Below are 19,826 nucleotides of genomic sequence, written 5' to 3' on the forward strand. Positions count from 1 at the left end.
TATATACTTCGGCGACTGGACCAAGAAAGCTGACATCAAAACGGCCTGCTTGGAACAAATCGTCAGCTGATCAGCTGGTGGCTTCCAGCGACCAAGAAATGCATTGACGGTGATATTATACCAAGAATCCAGCACACACTCTATGCACAAAATCTCTCGTGCTGGAGTTGCTGAAGTTTCAGTAGTCCCAAACATTTGCAAACAATGTTCTACATGTAATAGTTTGTCATTTCTTTCCGTCAAATACCCGGTAAAATTCTAGTTTGCTCAGTCTTCGGCTCATTGTTCTTCCGTAGTCGTCACCTATCAGTACTGTACATGTAGCAACAATGTGTTCTGGCACTGAATTATTGTAGTTACTTTATCTTACCTCAAAGTCTCATCTTATGCTTTTCCAAAGGCTTCTCTGCACTGTTTTCATGCTGTTGCGATGGAGTTGCTATGGAGTTGCCATGGTGACCACACCCGATATCTTCGTCTGAGCTGCCGGACGGATGAAAAATGCGAAGTTTTTCCAAACCATGCTGTTTCTACATTCATCTGGTTATTTTGACCTGCTTCCAGCGAGCCTGGTATTTTGCCACTATAGACACTGAAGCAAGTCCTGCCAATTTCTGATATGCTGCTGGTTAGGCCTTGGCGGATAATGCCGGCAGAAAAATTGGCAGAATTCGGTACTTTTTCTGGTAAGTTTCATGCATGTTTGGTATGTGGATAAAGAAATGGAGCAGAATTCGAGGAATTGCCCGCCATAAGGTTTGTATGGTTCTGCCAATTTCGGTGCAAAAAAAAGGAATCTGCCACCTTTTCGAGCATTATCCGCCAAGGCCTACTGCTGGTGCCGTCGAAATACTGAAATTGCCGTTATTCAATTCTCCGACTTTGGATGGCTATATCTCTGTGCCAAGTAAGTTAGTTAGTTATTCTTTTTGCTTCAAATTTTCTGTGGAGTCTTCCTAAACCTATCTGAATCGGATACAAGAAAGAAATATGAGTATTTCTGGTTTTGAAAAAACCGCCTGAAGTGCCTATTATTATCACATGTCACGTGAGTGTTTCCTTGGATCGGGCCAATCACTGGTCTGTATGAGCGGGCAATAAATCAGTCCAACGCCCGCGTCCAAAGCCCGTCGTCAGTGACAACCCTGACTGAGACTGTACGCGTGAAATCTACGGCGGGATGTGAACATGGTGGGCATGGTGACTGTACGGCGCAGGGTGACATGTGAACGCGTGGTCGAAAGTGGCGATCTCAGCTTTCCTCGCGTGACTACGACGACTCTGTAGAATGTACGACTCTACGACGAGTCGCAGTGTAGCATTGAGACGAAGATGGAATTCTTTTTGGAGATGGACATCCCGGCAATGGACATGGCCTCGGACGTCTGCCGTGTGGTGCTTGCAGGGATCATTAATTTTGTTCAGTCATGTTGGCAGCCTGACCGTCGGTAAGCTTTTGGATAAGATTCAGTTCTGCTCGAAGTGGCACTGTGATCACAAACAATTATTTGAAATAACACAAATTCAACTCAGCGTCGTGCGTTTTCAGATCCTCGCAAAGTCACTGCCTGTGTGTGGTCTTCATGTGCCACGCAAAATCTTACCAGGCTCATTTGTCCTCTGCCTTCACCTTTGCTTGAACAACAAACACAACAATTCAGGAATGTTTTGCAATGAAAAATACAGCTATCTTGAGCTGAAAAAAGAAGAACCGGAAAAATTGTCCTCAGAATTACACACCAGGGAGTCGTCAAATACTTGCACTTGTTGCAGTACTGTATTTGACAACTTCCTGATACACATGTAAACACGAAGAAACTCTTTGTGGTAGCACTCTTAATTTTTCAACTGAAATTATGATTCTGCTGTATTTATTGTCGTTGCCATGTCTATTGCTATGACGATGCGGTACGGTGCCGGCATTTTTTTTCTGTCTCCGTCTTTCAGTACTGTATACTCTCTGACGGCCTGTAGCAGACTTTTTGTTAGGGTGTAGGAGAAATATCTTCATTTTTCCTGTTTTGATAATGATAGCACATCAATATACATTGTGGTCATAATGTGTTGGCATTTGGGCCAATTTCAACAGCAGCCCAATGGTCTGCTCTGTGGGCCATGTGATAAATTCGTTATCGCATGGTTGCTGCGGGCCTTATGGCATATTATTGCCCCTCGAGGTTAGCCCTCGGGCCTACGGCCCTCGGGCTAACCTCTCGGGGCAATAATATGCCATAAGGCCCTTGCAACCATGCGATAACATATACTTATTTTTTTGTTGTTATTATTTTAAAAGTAGTGGTTGCGACTTCGGCGATGATTTGTAAGAAAGGGTTTGCTCCCCACACTGGAGCTCGCGCTATTCCGCCGACTTTACTTGACACTTGACTGACTCACGACTGCCATCCAGAGCACACGAGAAGTCCATCGAACCTTCGACTCGGCAAACCTGCAAGAAAGCACCACTCCCTGCTCAATACACAGTGTTTCAAGTGTCAAGTAAAGTCGGCGGAATAGGGCTTGAAAGTGCTACGTCACAGCATAGCAACAATTTCAAAAATTCAAAAACTGGATCCACTTGGATCCAGTTTTTGTATGGATCCAAGCACATTTCAAGCGGTCTTACCCACAGCATGGTGATGTAGCCAATGAAACTGACTGATTTGGCTACTGGGGGCGGGGTTACAACTGGTGGCGAAATAAAAGTCACACCTGCATGCGACATGAGTGGGTTGCTATGCACGCACATACTTAGGCAATGGCAAAGTCACACCTTAGTGGATCCAAAAATAGAAATCTGATGTCAACTTACTACTCCCTGGCCGTTTTGACGTCATCACTTTCAAGCCCTCCAGTGTGGGGAGCAAACCCTTTCTTACAAATCATCGCCGAAGTCGCAACCACTACTTCGTAGATCTACTGTTGTGCCCAGCGCGGGCTTGCGACTAGTTGGTTTGGAGGTGACAGCGTTGCGAATGACCGAGGGTCCTCAACGTCTGGTCTCACCGTCCAGGAGCGACACTGACTCACGCTGCTATCTGGTGTTCACGAGGTGTTTGTCGCGCTGGAAATGGAGCGTCTCGCGTCTCTGTAAGTTTGTATCCCTGGTGATGTTTGTGCCTGGAGAGCATATAAGTGGTGCTCTTCAGGCACAATCTTCCTCAGCCTACTCAAGCTCAACTGATGAGGGGTGAATTCCCCGAAACACTGTGTATTGAGCGGGGAGTGGTGCTTTCTTGCAGGTTTGCCGAGTAGAAGGTTCGATGGACTCTGGATGGCAGTCGTGAGTCAGTCAAGTGTCAAGTAAAGTCGGCGGAATAGCGCGAGCTCCAGTGTGGGGAGCAAACCCCGTTATTATTATTATTATTATTATTATTATTATTGGCTCTAAGTCTAACAAAAAAACACTAGGCGAATGCCTGGTATACCCCCAGAGTGTGCAACTCCCACATACCCTGTTGTCCCGACAGAATTTCAAGTTGACGTCATTATGTATGACGCAATGCTCCTTGCAGCAGTGATTTACAACATGTGTACGGGTGTCATTCAACGCATCACACGTTTTTCTTTGCAATAATTTGTACAGGATCGATCGGCTTCGGTCAACCACAGGTTCCGGATTCGTCTGATAATCCGTGTACAGTGCGCATTGCATCATCAAAATGACGTCAACTTGAAATTCTGTCGGGACAGCACTAGGCCTTGACAGATTATGCTAATATTTTCGTGAAATTATGCTTTTCGCATTGCTGAAAAATTGCAGAATTATGCTATTTGTATGCTAAAAGTTATCATATTATGCCGCATTATGCTCACATATGCTGCCAATGTTTAATGGTTCTGTGCAAAATAACAGGGGATTTTTTTGTAGAGGGCGTTGTACTGTAGTAGCAAAAGTTCAATGGGGTCAACGTACCGTCCGACCTAGCTACTACCGTCACTGATTGTAGTGAACTGGACATGTTCTCAAGGGAGTCGTAAACCCACGACTTCCTGGTGTACATGTATCTACTTGTACTTGTACAGGTCGTCCCTCGTTAATACATAATCTCTGGGTCTTGACAAATGTTATGTATTAACGGGGTTTATGTACTAAACGAAAGTGTACATAACTTGCTTGTGTACCAGGATTTTTCACTTTTTTCTACTTTTCTGAGTGTTTCTCGCTACCATGGCTAGGCAGCGAGATATTCTTGATTCCCTCAATATAACATAAAAATTATGTTATACCGGTCACAGTCAGCGAAGAGACTACAGTTTGCATGATACATGCCCTAGCCGCGCCTGTATAGTCACTCGGGAAAAAAACAGAGCTTTGTCGGTTTGTGATGTGCACTCTGATTTCTGAGCTAATTGCATCCACAAGTAGAAACTAGAACGCGATGTGCCTCCACTGGAAGGCCACAAGACCAACAAATTATGTACTATTGGGGTAGGTGGCATGCGGGTACGGAGAAATGTTATGTACTAACGGGGTTTATGTACTAACGAATTATGTACTAACCGACAAAATTTGTATGGAAGTGACCACGTTTCGTCCGGGACTTGAGATTTCTTATGTACTAACGGGGTTTATGTACTAACCGGACTCGTATTAACGGGGGACGACCTGTACTTGCAGAACATGTACAACTGTATGGAATTTGATGCGAACAGGCGGATTATTCCAATTTTATGCGATTCTTATGCAATTTGTCTCGAATTATGCGATTATTCGATTTTGGTAGGAATTATGCGAAAAATTATGCTAGCATAATCTGTCAAGGCCTAGACAGCACCCATAGTGGAGTTGCACACTCTGGGGGGTTATGTACTCTTGGTTGTAGTCTTCGGGGTGCTGAGTCGAATGGTCTTGGTCCGAGAAAGCTGAGACGCTCCCTTCCTACTTGAATCCCAATCGAACTCGCGCACTTCCACCGAAACTGGGTGACTGCGCCCTACGAGATGGGGATTTGTATGCAAAATGTCACTAAAAGCGCCATTTCGTTCTTATAAAAGCACGGATGACCGCGATTGGCCCATATGTTGTAGTCCTTTGGACGCTGAGTCGACTGGTTTTGGTCCGAAAAAGCTGCGATGCAGCGTTCCTCCTTTATTCCCAATCGAACATGGTTGAACAAGCGGTCACGTGCTCCTGGGTGCCAAAATCACCTGGTCACCACGCCAGCAGGCGACAACTTTCACACCAAGGTTCAACTCGAGTGACAGGAGTGCACCCAAAAAAGGTCAAAACAGGCTGTAAGTTGTACCCTGCAGGCACGGTGACCAGGTGACTGGTGTACGCAGGAGCACGTGACCGCTTGTTCAACCATGTTCGATTGGGAATTAGGGGCGAACGCTGCATCGCAGCCTTTTCGGACCAAAACCAGTCGACTCAGCGTCCAAAAAGACTACAACATATGGGCCAATCGCGGTCATCCGTGCTTTTATAAGAACGAAATCGCGCTTTTAGTGACATTTTGCATACAAATCCCCATCTCGTAGGGCGCAGTCACCCAGTTTCGGTGGAAGTGCGCGAGTTCGATTGGGATTCAAGTAGGAAGGGAGCGTCTCAGCTTCCTCGGACCACGACCATTCGACTCAGCACCCAGAAGACTACAACTGGTGAAATTTTAATTTTTGCCTTAACTTCCCCTTTAAACCTGATAACTATGTGCGTTGTTGGTATTTCCTTGTATTGTTGGAAATGCAATGTAATGAAAGCACATACTAAGTGACATAGAGTTATGGCAAAAGTATAAACTATGCACAGGAATCGAGGATGTTATCAGGTCGAGGCCAGGGAGTCGTATAGACGGTCTATACGACTCCCTGGTCGAGGCCTACTTACATTGTACAGTCATGTAGATCTACCTGTACATGATTGGACTTTGTAGCATACCGTATTATCTCTAATATAAGCACAGTCTCCAATAATAGCACGTCTCCAATAATAGAACACCTTGGGGCGGCATTCAAAAAATAAAGTGCTCAGTCTCCATTATAAGCACACTGTGTAAATTCATTATCTGTACCGGCGAAAAAACCCTGAAATGTGTGTGTCTGACATGAATTTGGCATGGCAACATGCTTCTGAAATGAGGTTGAAATAATAATGGAACAGTCTCCAATAAAGGAACGTCTCCATTAATAGCACGGGGCGGAGGTACATTGAAAAATTAAAGGACCGTGCTTATATTAGAGATAATACGGTATGACAGCTCTCTTGGAGGTTTGTGGTGAGGTGGCAGAAGCAGCATTCGTGCGTTTCGACCTCGCTGCAGTCAGTTTTCCTGGTCCCCAGGCCCAGGCCAGGCGGCTGCCCAAGTCAAAGTTGCCAAGTGCAGGAGTGAAGATCGAACCCAACGCGGTCGACGTGTATTTCTGGCATGCTGACTACGCTGCACCGTCGAGTTCCTAGCTTGTGCTATGGTCTGTGGATGGTAGAAGATCGACGGAGCGGGACGCAGCGTATCCGGGCTGGCAAGGCTGTGCCATCTGTACAGGACTTTCCTGGTTGTCGAGTAGAGAATAGAGAGTATGTGGAGTAGAGAATTCGGCGGACAAATAAAGTTGAGTTTCGACGATCGCTTAGCAAGTTAGTTCGATGGAGGGCTGAGCGTGTAGTGTAGATCTACCCATGTCCTGATACTGCCAAGAAAGAACAGGCTTGCTTTCGTCAACTTACTTGGCGTGAGATAAATAATTGGCGTGAGAGACATGGCCGAGTCGGATGACGGCTTGAACAGAAAGGGCTACCAATCGACTGCTGGCGGACTCGGTGATCCTAGTCGATACGTTCCTCTACTCGGTGGCGAGAGGCAGTACACGAGCGGAAATGTCCGCTACAACACGACGTCCACGGTTGAAGCCGGTGTGGAGACTGGAACGGTGCGGGAAAACAATCCGCTCTTCGAGCCGAAGAGGAAAGACGAAGACCCAGACATGGGCTGGCTGACCACTTCTTCCGTAAGTACAGTCATGCACATGTACATGTAGACTAGTACACAATATTCCCAACCAAGGCCTGTCCCAGGCCTGTCGTTCGTCTTTTCTAAACAGGTTTTTACACAACAGAACAACAAGGACAATCAAGGCTTGTTTGCTGCTACTTTAAGTTTCATGCTCACGCAATCATCAGGCAACATGAAGATCGGGTGCCGACCATGCCGGTATATATGCCAGGAGAGGGTGGTATAAAAAATCTGTGTGAGACTGTGGGGGCTAGCGCAGTAGCGGTGGTGTTTTAGGCAGGGGCTGTGTGCAGAGTGTGTGGTTGTTGAAGGCAGGGGCTAGCAGTGCAGTGTTAGCGCAGAGTGTGTGGCTGGTGTGGGCAGGAGGTGGTGAACAATGCGTGTGGATGTTGTAGGCAGGAGGCTGTAGAGCTAGCAGTGTGATAATAGCGCAATGTAAATGAATATGTCTGGTGTGGGCAGGGTGTTATGAGCAAGGCGTGTGAATGTGAATGGTGTGGGCAGGAGGCTGTAGAGACATGTTTAGGTGACACCGTGGTTTTTTAGGAGATACTTGTTCTCGTGTCGGCACTTGGACACCATTTCGGAGCGCTTGTTGAGGCTGGACGGTGACCCTAGCGTGTTCAGGATGTGATACTTTTCTCTGGTACAGAGGGAACACCGCTTCGTGATGTTGGAGTATGCCCGGGCGCGATCTTTTATCCTCCATTCGACTTCGTATTGGGCGTTGGGTTTCTTCAGCTTCCAGATGTAGTTGGAGAACTCAGTGCAGCTGGAGTACTTCTCGTATCTTGTTGTAGTCATGTGGTTGGCATGGCGTGACTTGAATGATGGCGCCGACATACCGGTGTATTCCTTTTTGGTGGGGCCTGACGTTATGGATGCCACATATATCAGCTCCGTCGTTTGGCATTCACCGTTGAGTGGACAAGATGGCTTGTCTCGGCAGTTGCAGGGCTTTTCCGGTTTTTTCGTTTGCGGGCAGAGGACCGCTTTGTTGTGGCCTTTGATGCGTGCAGCCATATTTGGCATGCAACTGTAGCTTATCTTGATGGTGTTTTTTGTGAATATTTTTCCGAGCTTCGACTGCGGGGGGAAGTGCTTCTTAATGAGCGCGAGGAATCTTCCACCGATGTTTGTTTTCACATTACGGCTGTAGGGCGGGTTGTACCAAATCACCTTCCTCTTCCTTTTCTTCTTTTTGCTTGTTTTCTGTTTGAACTCTAGCGTGCTAGGGTGGCCGCTGGCGTTGAGGGCCTCCGCGTAGATGGGGATAGCGTCACGGAACACCGCCTCTGAGCAGGAGATGCTTGCCAGTCGGTTGTTAATTCCAGCTGGGATGTTCTTACCGTACTTCCCCACATATAAGCCCATGGGCTTATAAGTGAAAATTTGCTACAAAAAAGATTTGTTGCTGTGTGAACATGTTCGGGTAGAAGCCCATGCGCTTATATGTGCAATACAGGTTTGTCTGTGTCCTAAACAATGGTGTTATCACTAGGGGTCAAACGGGTGTACCTTTAAGGTACTAGTACTCCTTTGTAGGGTCAAAAATCGAAGTTTAGAAATCGGCTTTTTTGACTCTTTCAGTGGACGCACAAGGCCCTGAACCTGTGGAATCCAAAATTTGAGGCGAATCGGCACAGTCTTTGCAGAGTTACAGGCCAGTGAAGTGCGTGGGTATGTACGATGTACGCACTGCAGCGTGACCATGCTAGCTGTCAGGAGCAAAAATGAGTACTCATGCCACGTGGAAAAAATTCAAATATTCGTTACCATGACTGCACAAAATGGCGACCCAGCGTAAAAACTGGGTTCCCTTGCGCTTTTTGCATCACAAACAGCAACTATTCTGCACTCGCTGTGCTGAGCTTGAAGATGGGAAACAAAAAAATGGAAAGGTAGATACTACGTTGCCAAAAAGAAGAAATATTATGGAAAGAAGCCTGAAACAGCTCCCGATCCTAACCCTGTTCCTGTGGAAGCGGAGCCAGAAGATATTGGACGTAGCTCTTCATTTGCAAAGCTCGTCGGCTGCAAACCCTGGTGGGAGCAGGAGACATCAGACAGCGATGGCGATGTTGGAACGGAGTCTGATACCTCACTGACCTCGAACCCAGACACGAGTGACAGCAGTGATGACAGTGATTGTTTCGAGGCTGATGAGCCCCATACTGGTGCGGGAAACGTATTTTCGACTTGGAGCAGCTGCAGGAGATTCTGCTGAAATGTGTGTGCAGTTTGTAAAGTTGGCGGTATCATTTTGGAAAAGGAGAGACAGCAAGGGCTTAGGATCACACATGGTCATATCCTGTTCATCAGAATCATGTCCTGGTGCTAATGTCAAGTTTTCATCGTCCATAAGAACAAGATTTTTTGACGTCAACCGATGCTCCGTTTTAGCTGCCAGGCCCATTGGCCGAGGACACTCTGGTCTCCAGAAATTCTGTGCCATTATGGACCTCCCCAAGCCTGTCAACAAGACGAACTTCTAGAAACACCAACAAGCTGCAATTGAGGCTGCACACACGGTTGGCGAGAAAAGCCGCAACTACGCTGCCCAGCAGCTGTTAGCAGAAAATCCCGAAGCCAGAGGCCATCTACAAGTTGCTGGTGCCTGTTTACCGAAGACTGGCAGACCAGGCACTTCTGAAACGATGCTTGCTTGGTGCCACACAAAATGCCAAAGAAGCATTCAATGGTGTCGTGTGGCGCATGTGCCCGAAGGAAGTCAATGCAGGTCGCTGTGTGGTGGAGCTCGCTGCAAATCTTGCTACATGCACTTTCAATGATGGTGCCATGAGCCTTTGTCAAGTTCTTGAGAGAAATGTCGTGTTCTGTTGGCCATAACACCATCAAGGCACTGAAGAAGGAGGATACGGACCGCATTGCACATGCCGAAGTGGCCAGTTCAGCATTGCAAAAAAGCACAAGAAAGAAGAGGAGAAGAAAGAAAAAGGGCTGGGAAGAGCAAAGAACAGAGCAAGAAGGTGTCACATATGAGGCTGGTGGATTTTAGCTTGGTTTGGTGAGGTTTTGTTGCTGACATTACAGCTTATGCCTGCATTTTTGTCTGTTTTGGACCCCTTTTTTTCACTATTTTTAGCCTACTGCGAGTGTGTTTTCTGAAGTTTTCTCTTGGATAAAGTGTCTGGACACCCCCCAAAGTATACATTTTTGGAAAGGTGATGCCCAGGCCTAGGGCACCTGGGTGTTTTCAAGAGCAACACTTTAACTGGAACAATCTTTGCCCTCTCTCAAATGTTGCAACACGGTCGCGTATTATATATGTTGTTTTATAAGGTGTATTGTGCGTCCTTTTTTCCTTTGGATGGACTTCTGCTGACCCAGGTGCCCTTCCCCAGACCTAGATGGTTTGGATCCAACAAATTTAGACCCATCAAATAGTCTTTTCCTGGACATTTTTTTAAGAAAATGTGTAGCCCGTCATATCGACAGAAAGTGTACATTCTGATTTACATTTTCCAAGGATCTCGCAAAGCATGACAATATATTTTCTGCTGTTGCAATCACTACCCTTTCATCTGTGTGTGAAGAAAATTTGGAGTGATTTGCTTGTGTGGGACCAAAGTAATGCCTGTTCTTGTGCGGTCGGCCCAGATACAGCCGCGAAAAGAGTACTAGTACCTTAACTAACGAACGGGTGATTTTCTTAACGGGCGGGTTAACGGGTACCCTTTAGCAGCCATGTTTAAGTTTTTGCGCAATTTTCACATAAATCAAGATTTTAATTAATCTGTTCTCGGGTTGCATTTTGATATCACATTGTGATTCGCAAATCAGTTGGTGTCTGATAGTCGCAGGAGTAGATCTACTAGGTGCGAAAATGCAACAACAATGCAGACATCCAGCGTGGAGTTATAAATAATTGACTCCCGCCTGGAATACACGATCCCAGGAGTGTTGCTTCGTACTGACTGGTTCATCAAAATCCAAATGGGTACCCTTTTACTAACGGTACCTGAGATTACCGGTCGGGTACCCGGGTACCCGGTACACCCCTTTGACCTCTAGTTATCACAATGCCTAGCAGTATATTCAGCTTCCCAGTATATTCAGCTTCCCAGTATATTCAGCTTCCGAGTGTTTCACCAATAGTGTTCAATTATAAGCGCATGCGCTTATAATTGACGTTAATTGACGTTAACATACAGTGGGGTGTCGTTGGGTTTTCGGTACGGTTGGTAGGTTCCTGTGGAGAGGCTCATTGTGATGTCTAGGTAGTTAACAGCGTTCAGGTTGACGTCTATCGTGATTTTTAGCCCCAGCGTCTTGAAGGTGTCGATGACAGCTTTCCTTACTTTGTCCGCACTGTGGCCAGTGGCGTTACGGAGGACGGCAAGCCCGTCTCTGTAGAGGCCTACCGAGCCGCTACTGAAGTGCTGTTCGAGTTTACCCAGGAGGAAGGCGCCGACCATCTCACATGCTTCAGCGCCATCGAAGAATCCCATGGTAACATCGAACAGCCCGTCTCTGTTTTTCTTTGCCCATGTTCGGTTAGCTCCGAATAGCAGTGACTGCCTCGCGTGTAGTATTATGTCGGCGTCACAGTCAGGAATTGCCACGAACTGCTTAGCGTAGGCGAGGGCTAGGCTCAGCAAGTTTTCGGAAATAGATGGATAGAAATCCACTATATCAAACATCACGAACGTGTGGCTAGCCTTCTCCTCGATTGCCTTGAACCAGTTTATGACGGAGGATGTGTTTTTCCATAGGTTGATGTTGGGTTTGTCCCGCAGCGCTTCCACTATGCCGCTCAGTATCTTTCTGCTGATAATGCCTATCTCCGGCTTCGCAGGGTTAATTAGGCGGCATGGTATGTTCCGGGGGAAGTTTTCTTTGTGGTCCTTGATGGTGACGAAAGCTTCTGCCTTTGCCATGATGTCGATGCGGTCCTCCAGGCCCTTATCAGCAGCGATTTTCTTGGCCTCGTCGTTGATGGTGTCGTAGGAGCCTTCTGGTGCCGCTTGGTAGTTTCTTGTGATGTTGTCGTGGAGTAGCTTCCTGTATTCTTCTGGCGGCATCTTGTACAGGTTTCGTGTTTTGTCTGCGGGTACGATTATGTCGTTGGAGCTGCTGATCGTTTGTAAGTCTTCCTTCATCTTGTCCTGTAGTTCGTCATGCACGCTGCGGTAACTCACGCTGCCAATCATCTCATACATATCGTCTTCGAATTTCTTCATCTCGTCCACTTGCGGTGGGCATTTTCTTGTTTTGAATCCGAAGGTTTCTCCTTCTTGGCCGTCTTCTTTTCTGTCACCACGTAGGTAGAATATTGCTCTCCAGCGCATCCTCTTTATGAGTTGTTTCGTCCTTTCAATGAGACATAGTGTGTACTCCTTGTGGCTGGGCAAGGGGATATTCTTCAGAGAGTATCCGAGGTTGACGCGCCTTGCGGCGCGGAGGCCCTCAACGCCAGCGGCCACCCTAGCACGCTAGAGTTCAAACAGAAAACAAGCAAAAAGAAGAAAAGGAAGAGGAAGGTGATTTGGTACAACCCGCCCTACAGCCGTAATGTGAAAACAAACATCGGTGGAAGATTCCTCGCGCTCATTAAGAAGCACTTCCCCCCGCAGTCGAAGCTCGGAAAAATATTCACAAAAAACACCATCAAGATAAGCTACAGTTGCATGCCAAATATGGCTGCACGCATCAAAGGCCACAACAAAGCGGTCCTCTGCCCGCAAACGAAAAAACCGGAAAAGCCCTGCAACTGCCGAGACAAGCCATCTTGTCCACTCAACGGTGAATGCCAAACGACGGAGCTGATATATGTGGCATCCATAACGTCAGGCCCCACCAAAAAGGAATACACCGGTATGTCGGCGCCACCATTCAAGTCACGCCATGACAACCACATGACTACAACAAGATACGAGAAGTACTCCAGCTGCACTGAGTTCTCCAACTACATCTGGAAGCTGAAGAAACCCAACGCCCAATACGAAGTCGAATGGAGGATAAAAGATCGCGCCCGGGCATACTCCAACATCACGAAGCGGTGTTCCCTCTGTACCAGAGAAAAGTATCACATCCTGAACACGCTAGGGTCACCGTCCAGCCTCAACAAGCGCTCCGAAATGGTGTCCAAGTGCCGACACGAGAACAAGTATCTCCTAAAAAACCACGGTGTCACCTAAACATGTCTCCACAGCCTCCTGCCCACACCATTCACGTTCACACACCTTGCTCATAACACCCTGCCCACACCAGACATATCCATTTACATTGCGCTATTATCACACTGCTAGCTCTACAGCCTCCTGCCTACAACATCCACACGCATTGTTCACCACCTCCTGCCCACACCAGCCACACACTCTGCGCTAACACTGCACTGCTAGCCCCTGCCTTCAACAACCACACACTCTGCACACAGCCCCTGCCTAAAACACCGCCGCTACTGCGCTAGCCCCCACAGTCTCACACAGATTTTTATACCACCCTCTCCTGCCATATATACCCGGCATGGTCGGCACCCGATCTTCATGTTGCCTGATGATTGCGTGAGCATGAAACTTAAAGTAGCAGCAAACAAGCCTTGATTGTCCTTGTTGTTCTGTTGTGTATTACGCTCTGCCTTTGTGGTGTTGAGCACTGTCAGCACTCTGGGTACATCCTTCGGTAAACAGGTTTTTAAATAAGGAACCCCAAACCTGGATCTTGTTAGGGCGCGTTCGAATTGTCACTCTTTGACTTTTTAAGGTGTTTCGTTTTTCTGAAGAGGTGGCCTTACTGGCCTCTTCAGTGACGAAGCTCCTCGAACTTGAACTCCTCGAAACTTAGGCTCATCCGATGGGAAGGTGGATTAGTTTCGAAGAGTTTGGAATAGCTACGTCACGTAGTACGTGGAGATGGTCGATCTGATCGGACGTCATCATCACCATGACAATTCCACTGAAAAACTCTAAAATGATAGAAACCGTTCTAATGGGACACTTCAACTAATCTCTTTATAAAATTTGTTTGAACAGTTGATGAAGACAATTCGAACGACCCTCAGTTTCTCACTGTGTGAAAATGACCCAGATTTTGTGGGGTTTGATCCTGGCAATAATCATATAAAAACCTGGTAATGGTTGGGTCATAACTGGTGCAGTGCGTATCGGTTATAGCGTGGTCGTGTAAAAGAATATACTGCCTACAAGAATGAAGTCTCATGTTTTCATAATCATAACACGGGTTTCAAGTGCACTTTTATTCTTACAAGCAATTTTATCGCATAGTAGAATATATCGGTCCTAAGAATGGACTTTGTGTAGCGAAACATGCCAGATTAGTACAAAGTTTATCTATCGCCTGTAGTAATATCATCTGTCCAATGCAGTTCTGATCTGACTCGCGTTGCGTCGTAGTGCTGCAGGTTCAACTGTAGTGGTCATGTAACTCATGTTGCATAGCCACAATGGTAAGCCTATAGGACTATGACCGGCCGCACACACACGCGCACACACACCTTGAACTTTGGCTGCATCAAGTTGTCAAAGAGTCTGGCTTTGTGGACCCCACATGGGAATTGAGCATATTCAGTATGGTACTGCTTGAGCCCTGTTCTGATAGAGAATCAGGACTACACGCTTGCCGTTTCATACCCGTGCCGTGTCGCTTTGCCTGCACTGAGCCCTGGCAAGCCAGTGATGTATCAGGCAGTGACGAATGTGGGGCCCTGTAGTTAACAGTGATGATCTTGCTGGGCAGAATATGTACCTGGAAAAGCCTTCCCTATTATTGAACCAGTGCATATGTACACATTCACATTCTCATCGTCGGAAAGCGAGGGTCCAGGTGTAATACTGTGTGTATGTGTGTGTGTGTGTGTGTGTGTGTGTGTGTGTGTGTGCACAACAACTGTGTGTGTGCATGCGTATGTGTGTGTATGTGCATGCGGGTGCACCGTTTTATCCTTGTTGGAACAGATCAACTTCTCTGACATTGTCAAGGAGCAGAGAGGCACGGAGAGCATCGAACAGGGCAAAAAGGTGCACCGCATGGTCTTCCACTTCACGCGAGACTGGTTGTACAAAATCCTTGTTCTGCTAACCGGTGTGCTCCTGGCGTTTGGCTGGGGACTGCTTTTCGGCTCGTGCTCCTACGTCGTGAATTGGCTGTGGAGCCCCCTGGTTCGCTTCTCCAAAACCTTCACCTATGCGTGGGGAATCCTTGGCAGGGCCGTCATCCGCGGTGCATGCAGTCCGTTCTACAGTGGAGTCGACTTTGTTTGGAACTCATTGCGGCTCACCCTTTCCAAGAAGAACTTGGTTGAAGCAGGAGTCAGCGCCACCGCAGGTGGCATAGCGTCAGCAATTTAGGATTCAAAGTGAACAGCCTAACTTCGACATGGGACAGCTGAGCTTTCAGAACTTTTTTCACTGATGAGGAAACCGGTTTAGTGCATGATGTACTGCTCCTAGTTGCTTTTAGCATACCCCCCCCCCCCCTCTGCATTTTCCGCATTTCCTGCCCCATCAGAGTCGGGCAAGGCTGCGAAAGGCTTGTCGTGACTCGATCATGTGTGACCTCTCTGGAGTTTGCCCCCGGCATAGTCATGTCAGGTCACAGGTAGCAGCCTGCACCCAATGATACACTGGTGCCCTTGAGGAGTTGATCTCTGCACGCCAGGCTTTCTGACATTCTCCCTGGTCAACGGACACACATCTCGCCCGTTTGACCTCAGTTGCGTTTATGTGTACGGTGCTGCTCAATCATAGTGAAATCCGGTTGCGTTAGTCAAGTTTGCGCCTTGCACCATTTTGCAGCCCAGCGTTCGCCGGTCTCGCGCGTACTTTAGTGACGCGACTGGACTTCATTGAGCAGCACTGTACCGTCGGAGTGCAGAGTTCATGTGCTACAGAAGAGACGATTCAGTCTATATCCTGGTTTGAAGCTTTCAGCAAATGTTGCAATGTGTTGGTCAGTGTGGTATTATGGGGAGGTGGTGATGCCATTAATTTATGATGTGACAGCTGGAAGGGACCATTCCCTTCGAAGGTCCAACTTCTTCATATGCCAGGAAAAGCCAGACACGGCCACGGAATGCATGCAATATCGGAGAGGCATATTCAATGATGCCTCTCCGAGTCACATTGTTAGATCCCCAGTCCTGTATAATGCTTTCCCGCACATCCTTTTCCCGACATCCATCCTGCACCCCATGCACATACCGTAGTGACGCTCATATAAACGTGCATGTGCCTATACCCGGCCATAAGCGCACCCTCGCAAATAAGCACATGGGCTTATAAGTGAACCTAAATGCAGTTCATCCCGCGACACACAGACACCACAAGAACACCATGTTCACATAGTTCAATGTGCATTGCGGTATTGCACTATGTGCATAATTATCGGGTACCGGGACACTACCTCAAGCGCATGCGCCTATGTGTGAGACAAAACAACCCACGAAAATAGCAAATAAAGCAAAAACTCACTCACAAGCGCATGTGCCTTTATGTGCGTCACTACGGTAAGCTTTTCACGTTCCCAATGGGGAACAAGACATCTCAATAATATGAACACCGGCAGGAGGCGAAACTGAGAAATAACAGGCAAATGAAGAGAGAAAACGGCGTCACGATTGACTCAACTACCCAGTGAAAGTGAAATACTCTAATTTCAGAAATTGTCGGTGCTCAATATTTTCGGTATGAGGGCAACAGGCCAGGTTAGGTGAACAGAAATTTTCGGTACAGAGAAGCAGTTCCCTATTGGATTATGTGTGTTAATATTTGTTCGGTGTATTGAAATTTTAGGTATGAAACAGACGCACCGAAAGTACCGAAAATAAAAGTACACCGAACATTAGTGAAATTACAGTAGTCATAGAGCAAGAAGGCTACTGTTAACATTATAGTTTTTATTGCACGATATGACTTTACTCTCTGAGAAGCACCGGTGTTACAAAATCTTAATACATGATCAGTCTCGCACCATTATCAAGCACACCATTGGACACCCTGTAATTAAAGGACATGCACACGTGTGGATACAGCCCTTTCAGACAAAATTCAAAAAACTTCTACTAAATCTGACACAACAAATCTATGCACGCGACTAGACGAAGACTGACAGTTTGGAGAATGTCATTGCAATGAACAACAGTGGGTAGTTCTTCAACATGGTCACCACAAGTACTAAAATTATAATACATGTAACCTCATTGAGAGGTGGAATAGATGTTGTTTGTCCATTTACTATCTGGTACCGGGCATGTAAGGTCTGTTATCGTTGTCGTTGACGATCGCAATAGTACTCAACGGTCGCCTCCATTGCCCTCTCTGGAGTGACTGGAGGCTGGAATTTGAACACTTCACGAAACAAACGGTCACTGTACGTGTGAGGAGCTCTCATGAGCCGTGCTCTGGACGGAGTCAGTGTGAATCCAGCCGGATTCAACGGCACCAACAGTGAGACAATTGAGAACACCAGCTGCACAGCATACGCCAGCAGCAAGAGAATGATGGACGGTATTGGTACAGGCAGCACAGAGTAGCCCAGGCGCTTCAGGATCGGGCGACAAAAGTCGGTCATGCTCTTTGCCTGTGTGTCATCTCCAACAAAGAACGCCTTTCCGGCTGCGTCGCAAGGGTCGCGCGCTAGCTTCTCACCAGCCACCACGAAGGCGTCCGCCATGTTGCCAACGTATCCGGTTTGCACAAGCACCGGATCAAGAATGCTGGGCGCGTATCCGAAGCAGGCCTTGGCGGAGTCGATCAGCGGGGTCACGCAGTACGGATCACCTTCGCCGTACATCGGCGGGCACCGGAGAACACACGTTCGCAGCTCACCACCACCCCCAGCAGCACCGCGACTGCCCTTCGACTGGCCATCGTAAGAGATCACCAGACGTTCGGCAAGGTTCTTGGTGCGAGCATACTCACCTATGGTGACTGCCGGTTCCGGCAGAGGCGTTGACTCGTCTTTGTTCGGTACGTACGCGTCCGTGATGGTTGCCGCAACAGTACCTGCGTATACAACGCAGCGAGTCGTGCTGTTGCCTTGGCTGCACGCCTTAAGTATGCACTCAGTGCTACCGACGTTAATCGCCTCCACTGCGGCCGGCGACATGAACCCCTCCGCTACGACGGATACCGTGTGTATCACAATGTCGGTTCCGCTGACTGCGCGTTCCACATCCCCAGTACTAGTCACACTGCCCTTCATCCACGCTATCGTTTTCCGCACGTCCCCTTCGCCGAACTCGCGGAGCGACTCGGAGCACAGTAAGTCCAGCACTCGCACCTCGCGCACCCACTCCGTTGTCAGTAGGGACTGGACGATTCTGTTGCCCAGGAATCCGGAGCCTCCAGTTACCAGCACAATAAGTCTGGGGTCATTCTGCCTGTGACTGAGGCGGCGGTGGCTATTTCCAGCATCCATCTTCTGAAATGACACTTAACCCTTTCAGTGCCAAGGGGGTCAGAAAAACAGGTTACTAATATTCACTCAATGAATTGCTTTTTCACGTAGCGAGTAGGTCGGCAAAACCAAGCAGCCCAACAAGCTGGAAACGAGTAGTTGCACAAAACCCGCGCGAGGAACAGGTCGCTAGTACTACAAGACCATGGTGACATGACTAATGATCTAGAAATAGCTGAAGCGATCGTGGGATTTTTTTGTGATGCATGCTGTACCCCTGTAGGCTGTACCTCATCATGACATCAGCTCGTACTTGTAGGTCCTCCCAAAAGTGCACGCGCGCAAGTAATTCCAACTTGTCGACTACGAGGTGATTTGGCTTTCTTTAACATTTGGCATTTTTTAACAAATGTGTAAAATTTGCTTTTCTTCTGGCTGTTTCTCTGCTCCGGATGGCTGTATCGAAACATGGGTGGTGGCAAATGAGAGCCAGTTTATCGTAGATCAACATTGACCAGAAAATTTGGTGCATATAATATTTAATTCTCCCTGCCACGTTGGTATAACTAGTGGTGGGTGCTTTGCCATTTTGTGTAAAATGTGTAAAATGAGCCCCTGAATGGACGAGGAGGGCAGTGAATTGCTTCCGCAGGGCCTTTGGACGACGTCAGGCCGTCTTGCCATCACTAGAGACAGTAATGAAGAACAGTAGGTCACGGAATACACTCTGTGAGAACGAAAACATCGCTGCGATGCTATGCTATCTATCCAATTCCACCGTATAACACAGCCACTAGTTACAAATACAAAAACACGGGTTTCGCAGCATACAATGCAGTTCACTCCTCTGTTGATAGATTAATTTCATCCACTAGCAATCCTTGAAGTGATATCTATCAACTTCAGAACATTGATGACCGAATATCCCAGTTTGTGATGCCATTTTACAAATTTGTTAAAAAATGACACACCAATTATTTGAATCCTGAGAATACAATGAAAGTAGGACATGATTCAAGACACTTTCCAAAGTGGAATCATTCCCAATCTTGGACACAACGGGCATGAAGGATAGCACTTCCACTTGCAACAATTCATTTGGACGTAGCTTGTCTAGAAGTGACTGAAAAAACGTCATTTTACAACCATGTTAAAAAAAGCCAAACCACCTCGTAGCGACTGCATGAGGGGGTTGACGGTTGTCAAATACGGTTTTTTTTGTTTGACGACTCCCTCCCCGGCCCCGGCCCCTGCTATGCTGGCTACGATCTGATGATGCACGCGCGCGAGGGCGAGGGCGAGTACGGGTCGGGTATTTTTATGATGCAAGCGCACAACAAAAGGGCGCTCAGTGCCAGTGGCATGCAGTGCCGCTTACGCGGCGCGCTGCCCACGGCCTGGCTACGGTACGGCTGCATGCATGCCCCACCGATGCCGCGCATGCAGGTCAAGGCCAGGCATCGCGTCATGATCTCAAGCGAAACAGCCAACAAACAG

At 47.5% G+C, this 19,826-nt stretch overlaps 2 protein-coding genes across 2 annotated transcripts; one reads left to right on the plus strand and one right to left on the minus strand.

The window, feature by feature from the left end:
* Positions 1-6,319: 6,319 nt before the first annotated feature.
* On the plus strand, positions 6,320-15,874 carry LOC135815390 (caveolin-3-like). Its single transcript, XM_065328684.1, has 2 exons — positions 6,320-6,945; positions 14,888-15,874. Exons 1-2 carry the CDS (start codon positions 6,697-6,699, stop codon positions 15,278-15,280), a joined length of 642 nt encoding a protein of 213 aa, XP_065184756.1. The 5' UTR covers positions 6,320-6,696; the 3' UTR covers positions 15,281-15,874.
* A 691-nt stretch (positions 15,875-16,565) lies between these two features.
* On the minus strand, positions 16,566-18,523 carry LOC135815402 (3 beta-hydroxysteroid dehydrogenase type 7-like). The gene has a single exon (XM_065328696.1). The coding sequence runs from the start codon at positions 18,348-18,350 to the stop codon at positions 17,193-17,195; it is 1,158 nt and encodes a 385-aa protein (XP_065184768.1). The 5' UTR covers positions 18,351-18,523; the 3' UTR covers positions 16,566-17,192.
* Positions 18,524-19,826: the final 1,303 nt, after the last annotated feature.

This window comes from Sycon ciliatum, chromosome 1 (assembly GCF_964019385.1).
Source record: "Sycon ciliatum chromosome 1, ocSycCili1.1, whole genome shotgun sequence".
Lineage (NCBI taxonomy): Eukaryota > Metazoa > Porifera > Calcarea > Leucosolenida > Sycettidae > Sycon > Sycon ciliatum.